This window comes from Toxotes jaculatrix, chromosome 3, assembly GCF_017976425.1.
Source record: "Toxotes jaculatrix isolate fToxJac2 chromosome 3, fToxJac2.pri, whole genome shotgun sequence".
Taxonomy (NCBI): domain Eukaryota; kingdom Metazoa; phylum Chordata; class Actinopteri; family Toxotidae; genus Toxotes; species Toxotes jaculatrix.
Genome location: NC_054396.1, coordinates 17,135,101 through 17,158,518, shown reverse-complemented (window position 1 = coordinate 17,158,518; position 23,418 = coordinate 17,135,101). Strand labels below are relative to the sequence as shown.

The following is a 23,418-nucleotide window of genomic DNA, read 5'->3' as shown; positions in this document are numbered from 1 at the left end:
TCCTGTTGAGCAATAACCCTCCAGCTCTGTTGATTTACTCGTGTTCCCTGCGCAGCAATTGCTGAATGGCAGGCAGTGACTGTTTTTAAGGTCAAACTGCATGAGTAAAGTTTGAATTTCCTGTCAACATAAAACATAACAACTAAATGACATACTCTCTGTACTGGCAAAGCAACGTGACCTGGACTTTGTGGGGAATTTTCTCATGTTGTTAAGGACACAAAGTTACTACTCAAATCAGGACTGTTTCTCATTCAAAAGAACAGGGATTAAATATTTACAGTCAAATCTCAATAGTCATTTTCTTATTTGTCTGAACAATGGTGGAAGAAGTACTCAGCTGTTTTACTTACCTAGTACCTTTAACTAGTAAAAGTATCAATACAGTCATGTAAAAATACTAGTAAAAGTCCTGCATTCAAGAATCCTCCTGAAGTAAAAGTACAAAAGAAGAAGAAGAAGCAAACATTACTCAATGTCTAAAAGTAAAAGTTGTGGACAGGTGTTCCCTGTGACTGATGTAATAAATAACATTATCAATACTGGAAGTGAAAGTGGTTTTAACCACTTTACATACAGTAAAATCATATAATATAACAACTTGAGTCTGGTGGCTCCCAAATTAAGGCTCAGGAACCTTCACAAAGGATCACAAGATAAATCTGAAGGGGCATGAGATGATAATTAACGGGGTAGAAACCAAAAATAGAGTTCTGCTTCATGAATTTGGATTAATTCTTTAGACTTTTCTGTGATTTTTATTTTGTTGTGAAATACTGCAAAGTTTTACTTCTTCGGGCCTCAAGCAGTGAGGAACAATGTGAGACGTTTATAGGAAGAATCTGTTCTTGTTGGAACTACTAACAACTCGTAAACATCTGAAATGTGACAAGAGGCCCCAACTGGAACATGCAATATTTCATTCTGAAATGTGTTGAAGTCGAAGTATAAAATAGCACAGAATGGAAATACTTAAGTAAAGTAAATGTACCTTAAATTGTACTTAAACACAGTACTTGAGTAAATGTATGTATTCACATTTCATCACTTCCTTTTCCAGCTTTTTTGGTTCTTTTTCAAACATCATTTTCCCTGTTGTTTATTTTCTATTGTGTCTGTGTTGCTGTTAAACAAGTTTGTTTTTCAAAAGGGCACGGGGTGTAATATACTACAATAATATGGGCATGTTGCCAATTTGTGTTTTACAGTATCGTGTTGACATGGAAGAGGAATGGGGGATTTTCAGAGAAGAGAAATCATATGTCTTCACACAGTGGAAATTTGGTGTTTGACGAAATATCTAAAAAAGATTATGCACAGGCCAGCGTGTACGCAAGAACAAGAACAGCCATTCAAAAAAAAAAAAAAACAGTCTCCAGCCTTGAAGACAAGGTTTGAAATGAAAGTCATCAGTGAAAAGGAGAGAAGAGAAAATTGCCAAGAAAACACATTTTCTGTCTCTATGGTTATAACACATTATACTATTACCTACTTTCAATAATGTGAAGTCTATTATCTAGCAATGTCAATATGCAATGTACATTCAATACATACAGTATACAGTTGGAGTATAATTAGCTTTTAGTTCAGCTTCTATCCCAGACTCATTTAGGCCTTTGTCTTTTACTGAATTTAGTTTCTTTCTTTCCTCCAGGAGTCTTTCTGTCTCTTCTGTTCTGTGATTTAAGTGACTTACCTGTAGGTGCTGTGACTCTGAAATTTTCCACTGGGTTTAATAATGTACTCTACTGTATCTGTCCGTCTGTCTGTCTGTCTGTCTGTCTGTCTGTCTGTCTGTCTGTCTGTCTGTCTATGAACAGAATGTAGTGGATAGAGGTGATGATGGAGATGGGAGAAAATGTGCTGGAAAAACTAAAGTGGCTCACTTTGAGGGGGACAGGGATGGTGTTGGCTGAATGATAATTACAGCTCTTGCACAATTAGAAGGACTATGTAGGCCTACTCCATGTAAAATTTCCCTGACTTTCTTATTTGTGTGATAACGTCAAACAAATTATCGTGTGGTGTGGCTACTGTGTCACTATTTTGTAGGCATACTGATTATTTATTTGTTTATCAGTTGTTCCAGAGGTACCTACCTACATTTTTGGACAGATTATGAGACAATGGGCACCCCTGGTACAGACATGTCATGGGCCCCCACCCCTTCTACACAGAAGCAAAACACTTAAAACTGAAAGAATGGTTTTGTGTCCTTTAGTCGCTCTTTGTGTCTCATTCTTTCAATCAATTAATGTTTCTTTGTCTTATTTTTTTATCTCCTTGTGGTACTTTTGTGTCTCTTTGTAGTTGTGTAGTGTGTCTTGGTGGTCATTTTGTGTCATTTTGCAAATCTGTGTTCATTTTGTGTCTCTTTATGGTCATTTGTAAGTCTTTGAGGACAGTTTGAGTCTTTGATCATTGACTTTGCAACAAATAATGTTAAATAATGTTAACGGTCAGTTCAAACAGACCCAGTAATCCATCCATGCTTCGATTACCAAAACCACACGTTGGACAGTTGCATTTAATGTATTGTGGCCAGTGACTGTATGTCATTGATTGTGGTAGACTTGTCTACTCCGGCACAGTAGGTGGCGGGGTGTACAGTGAACGCTGGTTTGCCATCCGCAAATAAACAGAGGGAAGAAGAAAGCCAGCTCATCGTGGCTCTCTTCCGCTGAGCTGCCGGTGCTAACAACAAGGTAAGCTAGCAGCTGCGTCGGACGCCGTGGAATCTGCCGCTAACGTTTTTGTTCACCTGTGGCTATAAAAGGTGAGCTGTGTTTCTTCAACATATTAGTCTGCCTCATGTTTCGTATCGTGTAACACTGGTTAGTGTGCTGTTTGGTTTGGATTATAATTTTCTTTGGAACCGTGTCGTTGTATCAATGCTAAATTTGCTAGCCGCCACACTCTGCGCTAGCTAGCATAGCTTGCATGTTTGCGTGGTTGACGGCGGGATGTGATTGCTGACTTCGTACATGTGTGGCAGCTAAGCTAAACAAAAGCAATTACCGCATATCTCAGTTGTGTGTACTGATCACACCTGAGCGCTAAACTATCCAGGTATTTCAAAATAAAAATTAACGTTACACAGTTCTATGTTACGCACAAGCTAACAAAACCGAGGTTACTTTTGGTTGTTAGCCTGCGATAGCATGGGAGTGTGGAGCTAATGCTGACGTTCAAGTAGACTGCTAAATCTTAAGTTTAGACTCGCTTTCCTGGTAAGGAACACGTAACTAAAACTACTGCAACATCTGAATCAGTCTCACAATAAATTCAACCGTTATGGAGGTTACAGTCTTCGGTTTCTGTTGAAATTAGATAATTGTTTAAATTAGTGGAGAGGTGCTGATTCAATTGTATGATAGCTTGATAGCTTAGTGGTGCTGTTAACAAGTATTTCGCTATATAGAGAGGTGGCTCTTCTTCTTCTTTTTTTTTTTTTTGCTTTATTCGCTGTTGTAAATGGGGTTACACATTCCTTCAAAATGACTGTAAAGTTGAATCAGCACCTCTCAGAAACAACTTTAATAAAAACTGAACATTTTAACCTACGTGATTTACTGCCGGACTGTTGTTTTGGACTGCATTTGATTTGCTAGGTGTGCTTACAAACTGGCAACTGAGTGTATGATGGAGTCCCCATTAATTGTGGTTTTTGCAGTTATCCGTCTCTGAGTAAGGTTGTAACTTCCGTGGCAGTCAGACCAGTATTAGTAAACTTGAATGTAACTCCTGTCGTTCGAGGAGGCTGTGTAGTGCTCCAGAGCTGAGGCAGAAACTGGGAAGATACTGAGAGTGCTCTTTAACAAGCTATTGATGTATAGCCAAGCAGAGATAACTTGTTTTTCAAAATGGACTCAACCATATAACATGAAATGGGGCGGTGCACTTTGTGTACTGAGAGCTCAGGTCTGTGGCTGTAACTCTTTGTCGTTTTCTTTCTTTCCAGGCACATCTGATTGTATAACTCCAACAAGAAGATTCCTGGCGAAATGGGAGGTATACGATTACTTTCATTATAGATTAACCCATCATTTTTTGTCTTTCTTTATTAATTTAGTCTGGAAGACATAAAAAAGGTTTTTTAAAGCGCTAGGTGACTTCATCAGTTGTCTTGGTTTGTCCAACAAACAACCCAAACCCCAAAGATATTCAATATACTGTAATGTTAAGACAAGGAAAACCAGCAAATTCTCAAATTTAAGAAGCCAGAACTATAAAATGTTCTGCATTTGACTTCTTGACAATCAATCAAGTATCAGAATAGTTGCCAGTTAATTTTCTGCTAACCGACTAATCATTAATTTTCTGCTAATCGTTGCAGCTCTAAATCAAATGCTACCAGGCAGTGACTCACTTGAATCAGTATAAGAGTTCACAGCAAGAATGGTTTATCACCATGATATGCCAGATTCACTTCCTCCATTGTATCACGTTATTTTCACACAAAGGTTACATGTGCCTATTTCACTGCTGTGGTTGGCCAGGAATACTTCAGAGTACCAGTAGCTCATATTAGAAATCAAGCTTATTCCACACAAGGATGGCCAATTTGAATAAAATCTTCTATAACAATACATATATTTTTTTTCATTGCAGTTTGAATTTATGTTTGGGTGTGGTGAATTTCGTGGACGTTCAATTGATAAACACATTAATTAAATAATAAGGTAGAAATGACTGTTTTTAGCTGATCCTGGCACTTAAAAACTTAAATATTTAATGTTGATTTGGGAAAAATGACTTGATACTTGGGATATTTGAACCACTCAACACCAGAAAAGCAAAACATGAGAGAAGGTACATTTTTTTGTCATGCTCATTCTCATGGCAAGGAATTCAATTTTCCTTCGAATTTTCAGTGACACCATATTTTTACTTTAGCTAACCAGTCTTTGGTGGATGATTCAGCATGAGTTCAAATCCTGCATAGACCACATTTATCATAACCGGAATTGTCTCTCCTTGTTTCAGACCCTGCTCTACACAGAGACTGTCCCCTCGACTGCAAGGTTTATGTTGGAAATCTAGGAAACAATGGAAATAAGACAGAGTTAGAAAGGGCCTTTGGGTACTATGGCCCTTTAAGAAGTGTTTGGGTTGCTAGGAATCCCCCAGGTTTTGCTTTTGTAGAGTTTGAAGATCCCAGAGATGCATCTGATGCTGTGAGAGAACTGGATGGAAGGTAATTCCTTTAGCACATTCTTCATCTAGTCACGTTCTTTAGTCATTCTTTTGTTTGTGCCCTTTTAAATTGCACTCTCCCACTCATGTGATGACTTTTGTTTAGAACCATGTGCGGCTGTCGGGTGCGTGTTGAGTTATCCACCGGGGAAAAGCGATCTAGAAGCCGTGGCCCTCCTCCATCCTGGAGTAGACGCCCTCGAGATGATTTTAGGCGACGTAGTCCTCCAGTCAGACGCAGGTATGTGTTTCTGAGATGATAATTCGTTTTACCATTTTATTTACAGTCTCAGGTGCAGTGTCCTTTTTAAAGCAGAAATGACGAAGCAGATTTACATTCCTCACACAGTGTCAGCATCAGGGTTTTCACTCCTTCAGAATAATGGTTTGTTTGGTAAAACCATTTAAATCTACCAGCCACCCACACTGGAAAAAATCTTCTATATCTTCAGACCTGTTAAATCTTTGTCAATGTTCAAACCAAAGCTTGAATGTTGACAAAGGGAGTAGAGTTTCTGACAGGTCATCTCTATGGCCATGTAAAATGAAATGATTATTATCATTATTATTAGCATACATACAATATGAGTTCATCAATAGATAACCTGTGGATCTGGCTGCTTCAGGATTTGATATATTGATGTCACTCCCTTTCCTTTATTTCTTTAAAGATCTATCCCACACGAACTGGAGTGATATTTTTTTTTAACAAAATTGAATTATATCACCGTCATCAAGGGTATGTTTTTTTTTATCAGTGTAAATTTGGTAAAGCCTGAAAGCCGAGTTCAACGGCAGCTTATGTCAGTACTCGACTATTTATGAACTCTTACAACAGTATGCCTGTAAAACACCACGCTCTACCAGAGTGATATTGCATTGCGGGGACATCTTACGAGGCACAGTTAGAATTTCATCATCCATTAAACATTTTTATAGGTAATTTTTAGAATTACTTTCTGCAGGTGTAAATTTTGTTTTCTTTCTGAGTTCAGTTGCCATCTATTAATAAAACTGAACCCCGTTGCAGAGTCACCACCACGCTTCTCACCATCTGAGTCAGTCAACTAGTCCTCTTTCAGCATCATGTGACTGCTGACCAGCGAGCCCCAATCAGCTTGGCTGGTGTTGTCACATGACCAAGGCGCACCGCCAGTCGTCAGGTTCCACCAACCTTTTGGTTCCTGAGCATGCAGTTCCCAGCATCTTCCTCTTCTTCCTCCAACCTTAACCCAATCGACAGCGGTCCACTTCACATTATCAGCCAATCAGCGTCTTTACTCTTTCTAGTCTCCGCACAACTACTGTATCAACGGGAACAGCCCATGGCTTACATCCCTCCCCATCCTTCCCCCTCCCCCCAAAAAAGGCAGGGAAAATCTACAACAACCCCCTCCAACCAGCCACCAAGCAACTTCATATCTCCAACATTTGCATCATGTGGCAAATCCTCTCTGCAATTCGACCTCCCTCACCATCAGTCTGGCTTCCTTGCGTCATTTCTATGTTGTCCAAATCCCCCAAAATAGTAAGTTTCTTTTATCCTGCTCTTTGTAGTTTTTTATGCTTGATCTAGCTTACAGCGCTGCTTGACAGTTTTCCCTCAGCAGTTATGTAATTTAGAGCAATTTCAGTGCAGAGCTGCAAAAAAAAAAAAAATCTAAAGGTCAAAAGTTGTGGTCAAGGAACTTTGCCGTCAGTCTTTAGTTTTCATTTTCAAAAATTAACTACTTTTATTGGATGTTCACAGTGTAAGTGTATTTTCATGGCTCGACATTAAGCCATCTTGAGTGATATCCATTTAAATAAATTGTACTCTCTCTCTTTTTTTTTTTTTTCTTAATGTTAGCTCCTTTTTCAATGAAAGTGTCCTTTCAACCTGAGCGCAGCAGTTTTCTAATTAAAATCCAGCAGTCTTCAGAGCCCACTCCTGTAGGTCACTAATGATGTGGTGCTACAGTGAGAAGTCTTTTCAGTGGTTCAGGATATGTCCCACATCCAGGTTTCTTTGATGTGAAAGTGAAAACAATCACCGTCACATCAAATTGTTTCTGATCGGGTCCACTGAGGGAGCAATTTACTTTTATCATGCACTGGAGCTGTGTGCCTCCAGCATTGTTTACAACCAGTTTTCATAATTGACCCAGGCGAGCCTTAATGTCGAGCCCTGATTTTGTTCTAGAGTCTGAAATCTGGCTCCATCACCGGTGCCCAGTGGCCAAATTTTACTTTGAACAAGTTGATCGTGATGCAGTTCATGGATGCAGACGATCCTTCTATAAACAGACAAGGAACTACGTGTAGCCACGTTTCCACGTGTAACACGTCCCTTTAAGGATCAAGAATACCAGAGGTGTCATGAGTGGTAGGAAGGGGTAAGTTCTCTGTTGTAATTTTGTTTCCTTTTTTTTTTTTTTAACTTCACCGACAACATAGGTCACCAAGAAGGAGGAGCCTCAGCCGCAGTCGCAGCAGGTAAGCTTGGCACAGTTTTTTTTAATAATAAATGATAAAATTCATGTTATTCATTAATTGTTTTTCCCCACCAGGTCTCTTTCAAGAGACAGACGTAGATATCGTTCTCTCTCCAGAGACAAGAATCGTAAGCGCTCAAGATCCTTCTCACGGTCCAGGAGGTATGTTTAATCAATCAATCAGTCAGTCAAATCAAATTAAAATGAAGTATCAGTGCTGATTATTATAATGTACTGTAAAACTTCTCTCAGTCGTCTTGCAGTTATTCATCAGTTCATGTCTTTTACAGTCGTTCCCGGTCTAACGAGAGAAAATGAAGACCTCAAAGGATGGTTCATCTGCAGGATACTGCTATGGTTGTGAAAATACAAAATTTTTATAGTCATGTTTTTCTTTTTAGATTTGGTTTGCCACCTCTTGGGAGTCTAAGGTCGGCTTGTTACATATGGTGTAATAGCGGTCTGTTTCTTTCAACATTGTTTGCCTCCGAATTAACTGTTCACATGAAACTAATTTTATCTTAACCTGCATGGTCTGAGGTTGAATACTGCATTTAGTTTTACATTACAATTTTGTTGTCTTCTTTTTTTTTTTAACTGCTTAAATGAATTAAAGTACTTGTTTTTTTTATTTGTTTTTTTCTTTTTCTTATTCTCGGTTGTCTCTGAAATTACTTTTGATGGGTTACTGTGACATGCATCACCAGTAGAAGGAGCATACTTTATACCAGTGACAGAAAGCAGACGCTCAACACATGTTGTAAATAGTGGTGCTGTTATTTGCGGGCTGTCCTTGAAGCCTAAAACATCATCTGTGATTCTGTTTTTTACCTTTGTCACTTTTGCAAAAGAAGGCATTTATTCTACCTTGCTTGATTCTCGGAGCTCTGATAATTTGTGCTGATGCAGTTAAACAACTTGTTCAATAAATGTTTTTCCAAGGTGAAATTATCTCCCCTTGCTTTTTTGTTTGGATAGTTGCTTATACTAATATGTTTAGTACTGTGGAAAAAAAAAAACTTGCCATGTGCAATAATCAGATCAGATTCTTGTGAATATGGAAAATTAAGCTTGACTCAATTCAGGAACCTCTGCATGTTGTTGCTGTTAGCAGATGAAGGCTGCAAGTGTAGCCCACACAGGAAGCTGTCAGTCATGGTTGCAGTATAGGAACACCCCCATGTGTGAAATGTAACTAGTGTTGAGCCGAGGCTGATGACATGACATTACAAAGCAGCTCATGCTGCGAGACGACAGAGGTGCCAGATTTGGGTGGTAAGTGCATGTGGTGTTGCAACTGTTTTGTAGAAGGCCTGAAAACATTTAATTTTAATTTGAGCTACTAATCTATTTTGCTTTTAATGTAATAGAATTGTTGGAGTTTGTCCTTCTAAAAGAAGTGGCTGAACAGTTTTCAATTGCAAGACTTAACCATTATTTTAAAAAGTCAAAACTTGAAATGCATGTATTTTTGTCTGCTGTAAATGGGTTGCTGGGGGAACAAATTAATTGTTTATAGTTTTAATAGTTTTTTTGTTTTAGTAGTTAATTCCGATTTAAAGACAAATGACTTTGGTGCAATTTTCTCGAGTCATTTGATATTTAGTGGGTAGAAGAATTGAACTTTGTTGACACATTGCATGACCAAAATGTCTCATGCTTTAGGAGGGAAGATTTGGAATCATGTCTGATCAAAGAACAAAGAAAAAAAGACTTGGTTCACGTCGCTGGGTAGCTAACCAAAACGAAACATCCAAGGGAGATGAGTTCCACGTAACGGACAGCACTTCTTTGGCAGAACGCCACATACCAGAAGAAAATAATGAATCATTCAGTGTAATGTCTAATCCTGACAGTTTACAATCTGAAACCCAGCATCCACCTTCATTAGACCTCACATCGAACAAAAGAAAACTGGGGTCTAGACGAAAAAATAAAGAACGACAGTATGTTGAGGACTCAGCAACTGAATCTTACCACGAAACCAGAGAGGAAGCTGAGGAAAACACCAGGCGCAATGAAACCCTTGAAACAACACAGATATCGCTGGCGATACAATCTGATATGCAGCAAGATTTAAGTCAAGTGAGTGAGCATGATACGTCTGCAACGCATGGCAGCTCTTTGTATTCAACCATTACCCCTGGTTATTCTTTTGAGGTTCAAAACCCTACTACAACAAAATGTTCAGAGGATCACCTGGAAGGTTTACTTCCCAAAAGTGGAAATCAACAAGCAGACCACGGTGAAAAAGAAACTGGCCGTGAAGTGATGTCTGATTCTTGTAAATTAGAGGAAACCATGCTGCAAGTCGCTGACATATCTGACACTCCTCAGAGTGAGGAAGTCAAAGAAAATGCACATCTTGTGGGCAGCTCTAACGTAACTAGTCTAACCAACACCGATTTCAACTCAAGAAGAAAGCTGGGGTCTAGTCGTAGAGATAAAGGACGACAGCATGTAAAGGATTCTGTGGCTGAATCATACCATGAAACTAAAGAGGAAGTTGTTGAATATATTAGGGGTAATGAGGCCTTTGACACAGCTGGCATCTCTGAGTTAAATAGTTTACCTCCAAGTGCATCAGTCGATCAACAGCTGATAAACCACTCAAAGGTCAAGGAGATGCCAGAAAAAAGCAGCCTTGAACTACATACACAACCTGAATGCAGTGCTGAACGAGAAATGGATTCATCACCTAAAGAGGAGTTGTCTGCAAATGAGGAACAAAATGAGCATTTCAACGTATCTGAAGTCAGAGGAACTCAGCACTCAGAGGACACTGCAAAGGAAGTGCATGAAGAAGAGGAGGTTACGCCAACAGAAATGCAAGAAATCCGTTCTATAGATTATTCCTCTGAGAGTGTGATACATGATGCCAAAGAAAATTCTGAAATCAGTTTTGCAAACCCGACAGACCAAGCTGAAGTCAGTGACACATACCAATCTGAACTGAGTGTGGAAAGTATTGATTCTGCTACCAAGCAGGAAGTTTCAAATCCTGATGATGAACAGGATGAGCATCCTATGAAAGAAAGTAATGTGGAGGCTTTAGACCAGAGAAATGAAGATTATGGTACTAAGACACCACAGACCAGTGACACAGAAATAGCAGATACTGCACTTGGTCAGGTGTATGAGAATGAAGGCCGCGGAGAGGATGATGTAAAACCCGCTGCTGAACAAACAAGTCACCAGGAGAAGGAAGGACTCCTCTCTGAAATGGAGCACAGCAAATATTTTCTACAAACTCTGCAATCAGAATCAAATGCTTCTTTGGACTCACAACTTCAGGACAATTCTGTAAAAACAGACGAGCAAAATGAAGCTGACTTCAACCCCCTCAGGAACAGAAGAAAACTGGGGTCTAGTCGTAGAAATAAAGGACGACAGCATGTCAAGGACTCTGGTGCTGAATCTCACCACAAACCTACAGAGGAAGATGTAGAAGATATTAGCAGCAATGAAACCTTGGAAACAGCAACGTCATCAACATTACAGACGACAGTTCAAGAAGAATTAAGTCAAGAGAATGATCATGATGTTATCATGTCTGTAACATATGACACTTCTCTGTATACAGCATCTACACCTGATTATTCTTCTGAGGTTCACAACCCCACTACAACAAACTATCCAGAGGCTGACCTGGAAAGTCCTGCACTAGCTCAGGTATATGAGAATGAAGGCCGAGGAGAGGATGATCTAAAACTCACTGCTGAACAAACAAGTCATCCAGAGAAGGAAGGACTCCTCTCTGAGATGGAGGAGTATTCAGTAACAGGTACAGAAAAGAAAGAAAAAGAAGAGGACACAGACGTGTTAAGACAGTGGGGAATTTTACAGGCCAACAATTTGATGAGTGAGTCACATGTGAAATCAGATGATGTAGAGCCTTATATGACACCAGAGATATCCACAGAAAAACGCAGCCTTGAACTACATACAGAACCTGAATGCAGTGCTGAACGAGAAATGGATTCATCACCTAAAGAGGAGTTGTCTGCAAATGAGGAACAAAATGAGCCTTTCAACGTATCTGAAGTCAGAGGAACTCAGCACTCAGAGGATACTGCAAAGGAAGTGCATGAAGAAGAGGAGGTTACGCAAACAGAAATGCAAGAAATCCATTCTATAGATTATTCCTCTGAGAGTGTGATACATGATGCCAAAGAAAATTCTGAAATCAGTTTTGCAAACCCGACAGACCAAGCTGAAGTCAGTGACACATACCAACCTGAGCTGAGTGTGGAAAGTATTGATTCTGCTACCAAGCAGGAAGTTTCAAATCCTGATGATGAACAGGATGAGCATCCTATGAAAGAAAGCAATGTGGAGGCTTTAGACCAGAGAAATGAAGATTATGGTACTAAGACACCACAGACCAGTGACACAGAAATAGCAGATACTGCACTTGGTCAGGTGTATGAGAATGAAGGCCGCGGAGAGGATGATGTAAAACCCGCTGCTGAACAAACAAGTCACCAGGAGAAGGAAGGACTCCTCTCTGAAATGGAGGACAGCAAATATTTTCTACAAACGCCGCAATCAGAAACAAATGCTCCTTTGGACTCACAACTTCAGGACAATTCTGTAAAAACAGACGAACAAAATGACTCTGACTTCAACCCCCTCAGGAACAAAAGAAAACTGGGGTCTAGTCGTAGAAATAAAGGACGACAGCATGTCAAGGACTCTGGTGCTGAATCTCACCACAAACCTACAGAGGAAGATGTAGAAGATATTAGCAGCAATGAAACCCTGGAAACAGCAATGTCATCAACATTACAGACGACAGTTCAAGAAGAATTAAGTCAAGAGAATGATCATGATGTTATCATGTCTGTAACATATGACACCTCTCTGTATACAGCATCTACACCTGATTATTCTTCTGAGGTTCACAACCCCACTACAACAAACTATCCAGAGGCTGACCTGGAAAGTGATGATACCAAGATACCACAGACCAGTGACACAGAAAGAGCAGACACTGCACTAGCTCAGGTATATGAGAATGAAGGCCGAGGAGAGGATGATCTAAAACTCACTGCTGAACAAACAAGTCATCCAGAGAAGGAAGGACTCCTCTCTGAGATGGAGGAGTATTCAGTAACAGGTACAGAAAAGAAAGAAAGAGACGAGGACACAGACGTGTTAAGACAGTGGGGAATTTTACAGGCCAACAATTTGATGAGTGAGTCACATGTGAAATCAGATGATGTAGAGCCTTATATGACAACAGAGTTATCCACAGAAAAAAGCAGCCTTGAACTACATACAGAACCTGAATGCAGTGCTGAACGAGAAATGGATTCATCACCTAAAGAGGAGTTGTCTGCAAATGAGGAACAAAATGAGCCTTTCAACGTATCTGAAGTCAGAGGAACTCAGCACTCAGAGGACACTGCAAAGGAAGTGCATGAAGAAGAGGGGGTTACGCAAACAGAAATGCAAGAAATCCATTCTATAGATTATTCCTCTGCTAGTCTTCAAAATCTTCAAGAAAACCATCATGAAAGAGAGACTGAGTTTAAAGTGGACGTGTCTGACAAATTGGAGGAAGCCACACTAGAAGGAATGAACAAATCTGATACTCCTCAGAGTGAAGAAGTCAGTGGCACTCATTATTCAAAGGATGCTGTTTATGAAGTGCAGGAACAGGAAGCTAACCCAACACAAATCCAAAAAATGCATGAAAGTGATTTCTCCCTTGAGAGTGTGATACATGATGCCAAAGAAAATTCTGAAATCCGTTTTGCAAACCCGACAGACCAAGCTGAAGTCAGTGACACATACCAACCTGAGCTGAGTGTGGAAAGTATTGATTCTGCTACCAAGCAGGAAGTTTCAAATCCTGATGATGAACAGGATGAGCATCCTATGAAAGAAAGCAATGTGGAGGCTTTATACCAGAGAAATGAAGATTATGGTACTAAGACACCACAGACCAGTGACACAGAAATAGCAGATACTGCACTTGGTCAGGTGTATGAGAATGAAGGCAGAGCAAAGGATGATGTAAAACCCACTGCTGAACAAACAAGTCACCAGGAGAAGGAAGGACTCCTCTCTGAAATGGAGGACAGCAAATATTTTCTACAAACTCTGCAATCAGAAACAAATGCTCCTTTGGACTCACAACTTCAGGACAATTCTGTAAAAGCAGATGACCAAAATGACGCTGACTTCAACCCCCTCAGGAACAAAAGAAAACTGGGGTCTAGTCGTAGAAATAAAGGACCAAAGCATGTCAAGGACTCTGGTGCTGAATCTCACCACAAACCTACAGAGGAAGATGTAGAAGATATTAGCAGCAATGAAACCCTGGAAACAGCAATGTCATCAACATTACAGACGACAAGTCAAGAAGAATTAAGTCAAGAGAATGATCATGATGTTATCATGTCTGTAACATATGACACCTCTCTGTATACAGCATCTACACCTGATTATTCTTCTGAGGTTCACAACCCCACTACAACAAACTATCCAGAGGCTGACCTGGAAAGTGATGATACCAAGATACCACAGACCAGTGACACAGAAAGAGCAGATACTGCACTAGCTCAGTGTCCTCATGACAATGAGGAGCGAGGAGAAGATGATCTAAAACTCACTGCTGAACAAACAAGTCTCCTCTCTGAAATGGAGGACAGAGAATCTTCTCTACAAACCCTGCAATCAGAAACAAATGCTCCTTTGGACTCACAACCTCAGGACAATTCTGTAAAAACAGACGAGCAAAATGAAGCTGACTTCAAGCCCCTCAGGAACAGAAGAAAGCTGGGGTCTAGTCGTAGAAGTAAAGGACAACAGCATGTCAAGGACTCTGGTGTTGAATCACAAAACAAATCTACAGAGGTTTCTGCTGGAAATACCATGGATAATGTACCTCTTGAAACAACAAAATTGTCATCAACAATAGAGACAATCCAGGAAATATCAGTAGAAAAAGTGCTGGAAGAAGAGGAGAAACATGACCTTTCTCAGTCTGAAGAAGTTAGTGATAAAATAAAAGAAAATGCACATGTTAGCACCTCTACAGTAGACCAATCAAATCTCGGGGAGATGCCAGTTGAAGAACGTCCCAGTGCATATTCTATAACAGAGAGTATAGAAAGAGATGAGGACACAGACTTGTTAAAGCAGTGGGGAATTTTAGAGGCCAACAGTTTGGTGAATGAGTCACATTTAAAACCTGATGGTACAGAGTCTTCTGTCACACCAGAGATAACCACAGAAAAAAACAGCCACAGAGAACACACAGAACTTGAATGCAGTGTTGAGCAAGCAACAGTTTCATCACAAAAAGAGGAGTTGTCGGCAAATGAGGAACAAAATGAGCATTTCGGGTTATTTGAAGTCAGAAGAACTGAGCACTCAGGGGATGCTGTATACGAAGCGCATGAAGAAGAGGAGGGCAAGCCAACAGAAATGCGAAAAGTGCATCAAATTGATTACTCTTCATTTAAGGAGAGCAAATCTTCTCTACAAACTCTGCAATCAGAAATACAGCTTCCTTTGGACTCCCAAACTATGGACAACTCTCCGAGTGACAAAGAGGAAATCCGCCCAGGCTTCAAACCCACAGGGAACAGAAGAAAACTGGGGTCAAGCCGAAGAAATAAAGGAAGACAGCATGCACCGGACTCTGTTACTGAACCATACGCTGAACTTAAAGAGGAAGTTGTAGAAAATACTCAGGGTGATGAAACTTCCGAAAGAGAAAAAATAACATTAACAACAGAGACAACAAGACAGGAAGAATTAAAAGAACAAACTGACCCCGGTGTCAAATCTGCTGAGAAAATTATTTCAACAGTAAAGGAAAAGGAAAACCCACAAAAGCTGCCAGAGGAAGATTCAGCTTTGTCACAGAACATTATGGACAGCAGTACAATTGTGACAACAGACTTTACTTCAAGTTCAGAAGCCACAGTTTGGAAAGATGATTCAGACACACAAAATATCTCATATCATGATGGCAATGACAACACCAGGTCAGTCGCTTCTGATGTACTTGACCAAAAAGACGCACTTCAAGCTTTATCTCGTTACGAAGACTTATTGGGACTAGAGATGAGTGTCCAACCGACAAATTATGTGAAAGAAACTGTAGGAGATGTCATGATAAAAGACTATAACACAGGAGCGGAGAGCTCGATGTATGTACAAGGGCCTGGACAGGTTGAAGTGAGAGAAGAATGCAAAGATCATGCAAATAAAGACCATGCAGCCCAAGAAATAAATACTTCAGATGAAGTCACACATGCTGCACTTATTTCTGATGTATCTGAGGAACGTCAAATTTCCACAGCAGCGGATGCATGCGACAGCCAACCAGACGTACAAGAAACAACTCCTGAAGATAACAGTGAAAATTTGCAAGGAAAACACAAACAAAAGAGAAGAAAAATGGCCTCTACTCGCAGGACTCAACTCAATAGAAAAGAAGAGGGAGAAAGGGACAATAACGATGAAACAAAAGAAAGCAACTTGGACATGGAAGCTGATGTGAGAAATGCTGACAAGATGGAGGTAGAGCAGGAGTTACCATTGATAGTAACAACAGACGTATCACAAAAGGAAAGTGCACAACCGTCACCGAGTACTGCACATGATGAAACCAGTTCTGTGCACGACAAGGCACAAAAGCTACAAAGCAATGCCTCTGAACTGCAGACTATGGAAAGCAACATGATACCAGGCATAGATGATTCAGTGGTCTCCCACAGTGAGGAAGCTGTTAATCCTGTTACGTTTGTTCACAGAGCTGATGTAAGGGATAGTGAGGGAAACATAGATGTTGTTGTGGAGCCACCAGAGTCTGATGATTTTTCAGGCACTGAAATGCAAACAACCTCTGCACTCACTAGAAGAAAGAGACACACAATAAGTCAGTCGCAGGATACAAATACTGAAGGTGTTTCTGCACAAATTGCACAAAATGATGAGCAGAGTCCAGAGGGCATAACAGACGGTGTGAATGAAGGAGCTCACAGCACAAACGCTGGGATGGAGAATCCAAGTCCAAATTTCAGTTCGACCAACAGAAGGAGAAAGATGGGCTCCACCCGCAGGAATCTTGGTTCACGATCCAAAAGGGAAGACTTACATCAAAAGCAGGAGGAGGATGATGAGACCCCTGCTACAAATGTTGGAGATGTTTTGACCGAAAGTGTCTCAGGAATTGAAGAAAAAGAGCTACAACTTCACAATGAACATGAAGACAGCAGCTCCGAGCAAAGGAAAGAAAAAGTATTTGAAACAGTGGAGTACAGCCACACAGGTGAATCTCAATCAAAACCACCGGCTCACCAGACAGTTGATGAAAACCCTGATTCCCTCAGCCAACTAGCAGAAACAGAGCATCAGCTAACTCCAGATTACCTCCCTTCAAAACCATCCACTTCTCCCAAACATGATGTCAGTATATCAGAATCAGCAGCTGGAGGGAGAAGAAGAAAATTGGGATCTCACCGGAAGTCACATGGACCTCAAAACTATAAGGACCAAACTGCAAGTGAGGGCAGAAAGATAGATGCACAAAAAGGGAGAGATGTCAGAAGTTTAACAGATGAAAGCGCCATCAAAACAACTGAAGAGCACAAAGAGGAATCTTTAAGCCTGGATAAAATATCAGAGGTAAGCAACAAAGCACTGTTTCACAGCCTGTTAATATCAAGTGGTAATCTTCAGTATTGTGCCCCGAGTGTCACTCACTGTTCTGACTAGCACTTCATATTAGATATTTTTGGTTAGTAGATTTCCTTGATTACATATCAGAACTCCAAACTTCATAAACTTATTTTATTATACTAATTGTTTTCAGGCATTTGGATAGTCAACAAAATCCCACACAGTTCAGCTTATTTGCATTCTCAATTTAGTGCCCCTAGTTTGCAGTTAATTCTCTGTTATTGGTGGCAGTAGCAGTGTTCTTTGGCACTGTAAGCCCATGTTGTGCTGTACTTCCTATTTGCATAAAACCTCTTGCACGCTGGTCAAGTGTTTGTTGCAAGAAGAACAAAATGACACAATGAACCAAAATGAGGAACATGTGGTCACACACTACAGAGTTAACACAGTGAAAAGGAGAACATAAACATGTTTCTGTTTTCATCATCTCTGTGCTGGTGTGTATTTTTGTTTGAAGCATTCAGATGAATGCATTTGAATAGTACAAGTAGTTAAGTGAGCACCCGTCAAAGAGGGTATGTGAAATTATCTAAAAGGCATTCATGGAAAGCTGAATCTTATTGACACAGCAAAAGTTTTTGAACAAATGTTTTTCTCGTAAAGCACATTCATTCCTGGGAAATCTGTCAAATTTTAGAACAACAAATGTTGACTTTCAAGAATACTATGTAAAAGTACAGGGTGTTATCCTTTTATCATCTGGCAAACAAAGGGGAAAACAATATGTTTACTACATGTCAAAATGTTACTTAACTGATTCAAGATGAAACATGCAGTTGGACAAGGGCCCTCTTTGTTGTTACATCATGACTGGGATTTTTTTTTCTTTTTTTTTTGTCTGCAGGTTGATGAAAGTGACAAGAAACTATCATCCAACATCAGCATATCAGAGGCAACAGAGCACTCAGGGCCTGTGGGGTAAGTCAAACACTGATGTTCAACAGAGATTAAAAAAAAAAAAAACTGAAGCCCGCAAAACTTGTCTAACTACCTAATTAGCCTAGCATGGTACAGTTTTTACCCTGCTGCTTGGCCTTCTTTCAGAAAATAGTCTTCATTCATATCAACATGAACCTACTGCTAAAAAAAGATCATAAATGTATTACTACTTCAGTAATTTAATGATGTTTTTTGCATACTTACATATAAAGGAATGAACAACCGACTGTAACTCCACTATAGATAATCAGTGAAAGACTGATTACACCAAGAATTCAAGCCATTTAAATCTGAGGCCACCTCAGTGGCAGTGTTGGTTCATAGTGCGCTGTTAATCAACAGGATGATTAAGATTCTACAGTTGAGAAAAAAAATACAGGTGAGAGTGAGATAGTGTGTAAGCAGCTTAAAAGATGAGATGCAAGCACAATCATAACAGATGTTCTTTTGTCCCTTAGTCAGTTAAAGTTATTAACCGGCAACTAATGGACAGACAGACGAGTAGGGGGCAGTGAGATAAGAGCAGGATGGCTTTTATTATCGCGCGGTTAGTCGTTGCCATGGAAAGTGAGATATGTATCTGTATGTTTGTTAATTATTAAGGTGAGCTTTCTCTGGGAAGGGGAGGTATGCATGCTACATGCTACTGTTGCGACATGTTTCTGTGAGCAGTGTATTTGCAAGTGTGTTTCTCTGACTTGAGCTTTTAAACTGCCTTTGTTACAGAATATTACTGATTTAATTACAGACATTTAATTTCTTTTTCTCTCTCTCAAATTCAAATATAATCATATATATCATATTATGTGCAGTTTGGCAGTTCTGGCAATGTCTATGTTAGTTATGACAGCTAAAAAATTACATCAGAATTTCATGTCATTAGTTTGTAGTATGCTGTATTTGTATTCTATAACACTTGGTTGTCTGTTCCACAGTGAGAAGGCACCTAAACGAGTAACTACAGTTCAGTATCCCCATGCTGAGATCCAACTGGGTAAGGAGAGTCAAAAGACTTTATCTTTCAGTAGTAAGAACAATAATACTTAAACTCACAGTCACAGTAGCAGCCTGCTGGTTGTAGACAGAGGTTTTGTGCGGAGAAATACAAGTATGTATGACCAGTGAGTGTTTTTGTTTTCCCTTCAGCAGGTGATTCCAGAGGAGGAGATGCCAGATCAAAAACTTTCAATGTGGTGATGGTTGGAGACAGCTGTGTAGGCAAGACCTCCTTCATGAAAAGAGCTCAGAGTGGGAAGTTTTCTTTAGATTTGCCTGCCTCTGTTGGTAAGATCCTAATCTTTATCCAATTATATTTTTTAAAATTTGTGCAAATATTCAGAAGAAAGTTACATATGTGTACTTTATAGGCCTCGATTCCTGCATATGGACTGTGGTAGTGGAGGGAAAGCCTGTGGTGCTCCAGTTATGGGACACAGCAGGTCAAGAAAGGTAAGTTTCCTGTTTGCTTTTGCAAAACATTGAGAAACTCATACCAATTATTTCTGTTTAGCATACGAATTATAGATTAAATCAGTATTCATTGAGAATACTGGTATTCTTTTTTTTTTTTTTTTTACCTTTCATCTAACATGTTCGTCACTCTTTCATTTGCAACAAGAAATAAATGAAGATAAACTTAAATGCAACATCCAACATTAATAATTATTTTAGATGTTTTGGGGTCAGTGCTGTGGTCATTCGTTGGAGTGAGGTCATAGGGTAAAAGTCATACAGCATGTGTGAGAGGGAGGCATCGCCACCAAAGGTACATGGTGTTATTTTGTGGTTTATGATGGCCTAAATGCTCTGCCACACACACAATGCGTCTTGTTATTCCAGGAAGTAGCAGTGAACTTCATGTAAATAAATGCACTTTGCTCCTCTGGTGGTTCAGCACAGGTTGTTTCTGTCCTGAGGGCTTTCTTGTCACCCTGTCTGAAGGCACACATCCTGGGTTCTCAACAGAGTGTACACCCCAAGACTTCTGATGAGCACATGTGACAATGCTTACATAAGTAACATCTTGTATGCACTTGTTATTGTAGCCAGTGACAGATCCTGTAGCAGCTTCCTGAACATGTACCAGACTGCACTTAAGCTAACCTTAAAGTGTTGAGATGTCTCTGTCAGACCAGGCTATAACCAGTTTCAGAACTGGTTTGGCACATCTCAACAATGTTTTGTGCGCGGGAATAAGCACAACAGATTTGGTCACAGGCGCAGAGGTGGCTGCAGTGTGCGTGGAACATGTATATATCCACATGTTCACTTCACATGTTGTTGCATACATGTGGAGTGAACATGGTTGGTTGGAGGGTTGGTTGGTTGATGTACACACCACATCATCATTTGACATTTCAACTTATGTTAATCGATTATGTGACACAAGTAAATGGACATCACCAAAAAAAAAATCAAGAAACAAGTGTGACACTAACTTTTTGGATTTAAACTGTAATGATGTGTGTGATGTTAACGTAAGATTCACTCCACCTCACTGCTGAGACAATTGTGCAATCACCATGTTTACACCATTGCTCTTTCCTTCAAAGGCATCCAGAACGCGTTTCTTTAGCAAAGTCTTTGCAAACTCAACTAACCAGTATCATTAGATTGCTGAAAACACACCTTTTAGCTCTGGGCCTTTTAGTCGCTGCACAGTGTTTCTGACTGCGTTACAACACAAATTTGTGATGTTTGTGATGATGAATCTGAGAAAAGTATTTGAAAGCTGTAAGTTTTGTTAAGTTAGTGGGCTGTTTCAGATTTAAACCTGATGCCAAATCTCTGTGTAGATTATCTCTGATTACATTCTCGACTGTCCTAAAAGGTTTCACAGCATCACACGACAGATTTTTCACAAAGCCCAGGCGTTTCTCCTGATGTATGACATCACGTCCTGTCAGAGCTTCTCCGCAGTCAGCTACTGGGCAAACTGTATTCAGGTAAGGTGCTTTTAAAGCTTCAGTCCATTTAAGCAATGATGAAGTGTGAAACCTTCTCACCTCACTACAGGCTTTGTTTATATAATGTTTTTGACTTATATTGAAATTACAGGATTTAGAGACCAGACATACTTTAAAATGTGTTTATGTTTGTAAACTGTGCATAGTGATTATTTGCTTCACTTAAAAGCCACTGAGGGGCTACCGGCGCTGAGCTCTATTGGATTTAGTTAAGACACAAGCTTACAATAAAATGCCCACTTTGTCCAATTTTGGACAAAAGTCAGGTTAAGTATACATTTATTTACATTTGCTTTTATTTATTTCTGTACATATTTTAAATTAAGCCGTTAATGTTGTTTAAGTTATAGATGCAACAGCAATTACTATTCTGTGTTTTTGCAATAATGGTCCAGGAAAGCTTATTTTCTTTATCTATAAGTCCTCAGGAACATTATATGAATATAGTGAAAAACAATGACAAATTTACAGTACCTACAAGAACACTTTGGAAACACTTTAAAAAGGCCACAAAGTCAGATTAGTCTCTGTAAAGATATCTGCATGGCAATCTAAGCATAAAATCAAACTAATCCATGCTTTGCATTTGCAGGAAGGGGCTGCAGACAACATGACTATTTTGCTTCTCGGAAACAAGAGCGATAGTGCAAAACGGCAGGTTAAAACTCAGGAGGGAGAAATCCTCGCTAAGGTATGGATCTTTGGCATTACACCCGCTGACACTTGCAGTTCATTACGTGATGACAGTTTAAATATCTGTAAATAGTTGTAACACTAAAGGCAACTGTTTTACTTCCACAGGAGTACAACTTTGAATTCATGGAGTGCAGCGCTGCCACAGGTGAAAATGTGATTGAGTCTTTGGAAACTGTCGCCAGGTAATGAAGGTCACATCCTTTGCTGATATGCTGTTTGTGTTGTGCCATTAATCACACCCATATGATCTTTTTTTAAAGAACATCTTTTAATAGCCTCTGTGCTGTAATGTCACCCGTCATGACATTAGCTGATTGTGTTGTTGTTGTTCTGTTGGCCAGGATGTTGAGTCAAAAAGCTGACACAAGAGAGGAAACGGTGGCATTACACAAAGAGCCACCTCAGAAAAAAACATCAGGATGTTGCTGAGCAGATGCGTTTGTCTACAAAATCTGAAAAGAGGTTGAAGTCCTGCACACTGTGGACATTCTGGACTGGCTCCTGAGAAAGTGTCTATGAACATCACAACTAAATCTGATACTCAAACCATTCTTTTAATCCAGCATGTTGTATTAAACTACACGAATGTATGTAAGTTTCATTTCCTATTTACATTTAGCTTTAGTTATTGTATTATTTCTACCAATTCTTAACATGTAAATTACTGATTTAGAGGACAATAGTAGGAAACTCCTGCACTTGCATAACATACACTTTTGAAGCAACATAGGGGACTCCAGGCTTTCTGAGTGTCTCAGTGTGTGCTTACTGTGTACTTTTGTGTATATACTACACAGCTGGTGCAGGCTTTATCTAATACCAAGTCAATGAACAGTTGCAAAGTACTCATGGAAACAGTTATTTCATGATATATACCTGATTTTTTTAATCTTGCAAAATGCTACTTAATATTGTTTTGCACTGTATGTTTTATCACTTTAATTTTCCCTCTGTGAAATACCTGCAGTACTCTACAAGTGCAATTTAAGCCAGTATTTATAGGAGAATTTTGGCGATGTATTAACTAATCTCAATGTGAAACTAAACGTTTAGTACTTCAGCACTTTCTCGGGTCCTTGGTTGGAAAAAAAAAAACATGAGAAAACATTCTTCATAAAGAGAATCTTCTATATTGTAAAGACACTGAATGTTTGTACGAAAATGTTTATACTTTATGGAAATTAACTGTTTGTTTTACTTTCATGAAAGAAATAAATTTTAAATGTGGTTTGTAGAATGTATACGTGTTTAAATCATGAGAGTGGTGCGGTATGCTGTGCTGTCCCATTCATTGTCTGTACTGTTACTGTAAAGCAGAAACCAAAATATATTCATGACCTTTGTAAATGGAAAAAATGATAAAAGAGAGAGTGGGAGAAGAAGAAGAGAGGGAGCGTAGGACGGATAGAGAAGGGTCAGATTCACAGAGGGGAGAGGAATGATAA

General features: G+C 39.6%; 2 protein-coding genes across 4 annotated transcripts; both read left to right on the top strand.

Annotated features, from left to right (window-relative positions):
• Positions 1 to 476: 476 nt before the first annotated feature.
• srsf3a (serine and arginine rich splicing factor 3a) lies at positions 477 to 8,618 on the top strand. Of its 2 annotated transcripts, none has more exons than XM_041034974.1 (7): positions 477 to 2,705; positions 3,962 to 4,011; positions 4,987 to 5,197; positions 5,303 to 5,437; positions 7,633 to 7,671; positions 7,746 to 7,832; positions 7,961 to 8,618. In XM_041034974.1, exons 2-7 carry the CDS (start codon positions 4,005 to 4,007, stop codon positions 7,986 to 7,988), a joined length of 507 nt encoding a protein of 168 aa, XP_040890908.1. In that variant the 5' UTR covers positions 477 to 2,705; positions 3,962 to 4,004; the 3' UTR covers positions 7,989 to 8,618. The 2 variants fall into 2 exon arrangements, with proteins under 2 accessions (XP_040890908.1, XP_040890907.1); XM_041034973.1 differs by having other exon boundaries at positions 506 to 2,776.
• Positions 8,619 to 8,877: 259 nt separating this feature from the next.
• Positions 8,878 to 23,201, top strand: rab44 (RAB44, member RAS oncogene family). 2 transcript variants are annotated; one of them, XM_041033067.1, is made up of 10 exons: positions 8,878 to 8,945; positions 9,336 to 17,318; positions 18,217 to 18,290; positions 19,247 to 19,305; positions 19,461 to 19,595; positions 19,679 to 19,760; positions 21,142 to 21,256; positions 21,870 to 21,968; positions 22,079 to 22,155; positions 22,315 to 23,201. In XM_041033067.1, exons 2-10 carry the CDS (start codon positions 9,354 to 9,356, stop codon positions 22,400 to 22,402), a joined length of 8,694 nt encoding a protein of 2,897 aa, XP_040889001.1. In that variant the 5' UTR covers positions 8,878 to 8,945; positions 9,336 to 9,353; the 3' UTR covers positions 22,403 to 23,201. The 2 variants fall into 2 exon arrangements, with proteins under 2 accessions (XP_040889001.1, XP_040889000.1); XM_041033066.1 differs by having other exon boundaries at positions 19,458 to 19,595.
• Positions 23,202 to 23,418: the final 217 nt, after the last annotated feature.

What these genes read in the sequence shown, in the direction of transcription:
- srsf3a (XM_041034974.1), top strand. An exon ending in GTGAGAGAACTGGATGGAAG is followed by an intron (nt 5,198 to 5,302) that starts GTAATTCCTTTA and finishes ACTTTTGTTTAG; the next exon opens with AACCATGTGCGGCTGTCGGG. An exon ending in TCCTTCTCACGGTCCAGGAG is followed by an intron (nt 7,833 to 7,960) that starts GTATGTTTAATC and finishes TGTCTTTTACAG; the next exon opens with TCGTTCCCGGTCTAACGAGA.
- rab44 (XM_041033066.1), top strand. Translation starts at nt 9,354, where the DNA reads ATGTCTGATCAAAGAACAAAGAAAAAAAGACTTGGTTCACGTCGCTGG. An exon ending in GAGCACTCAGGGCCTGTGGG is followed by an intron (nt 18,291 to 19,246) that starts GTAAGTCAAACA and finishes TCTGTTCCACAG; the next exon opens with TGAGAAGGCACCTAAACGAG. An exon ending in GACACAGCAGGTCAAGAAAG is followed by an intron (nt 19,761 to 21,141) that starts GTAAGTTTCCTG and finishes CTGTCCTAAAAG; the next exon opens with GTTTCACAGCATCACACGAC.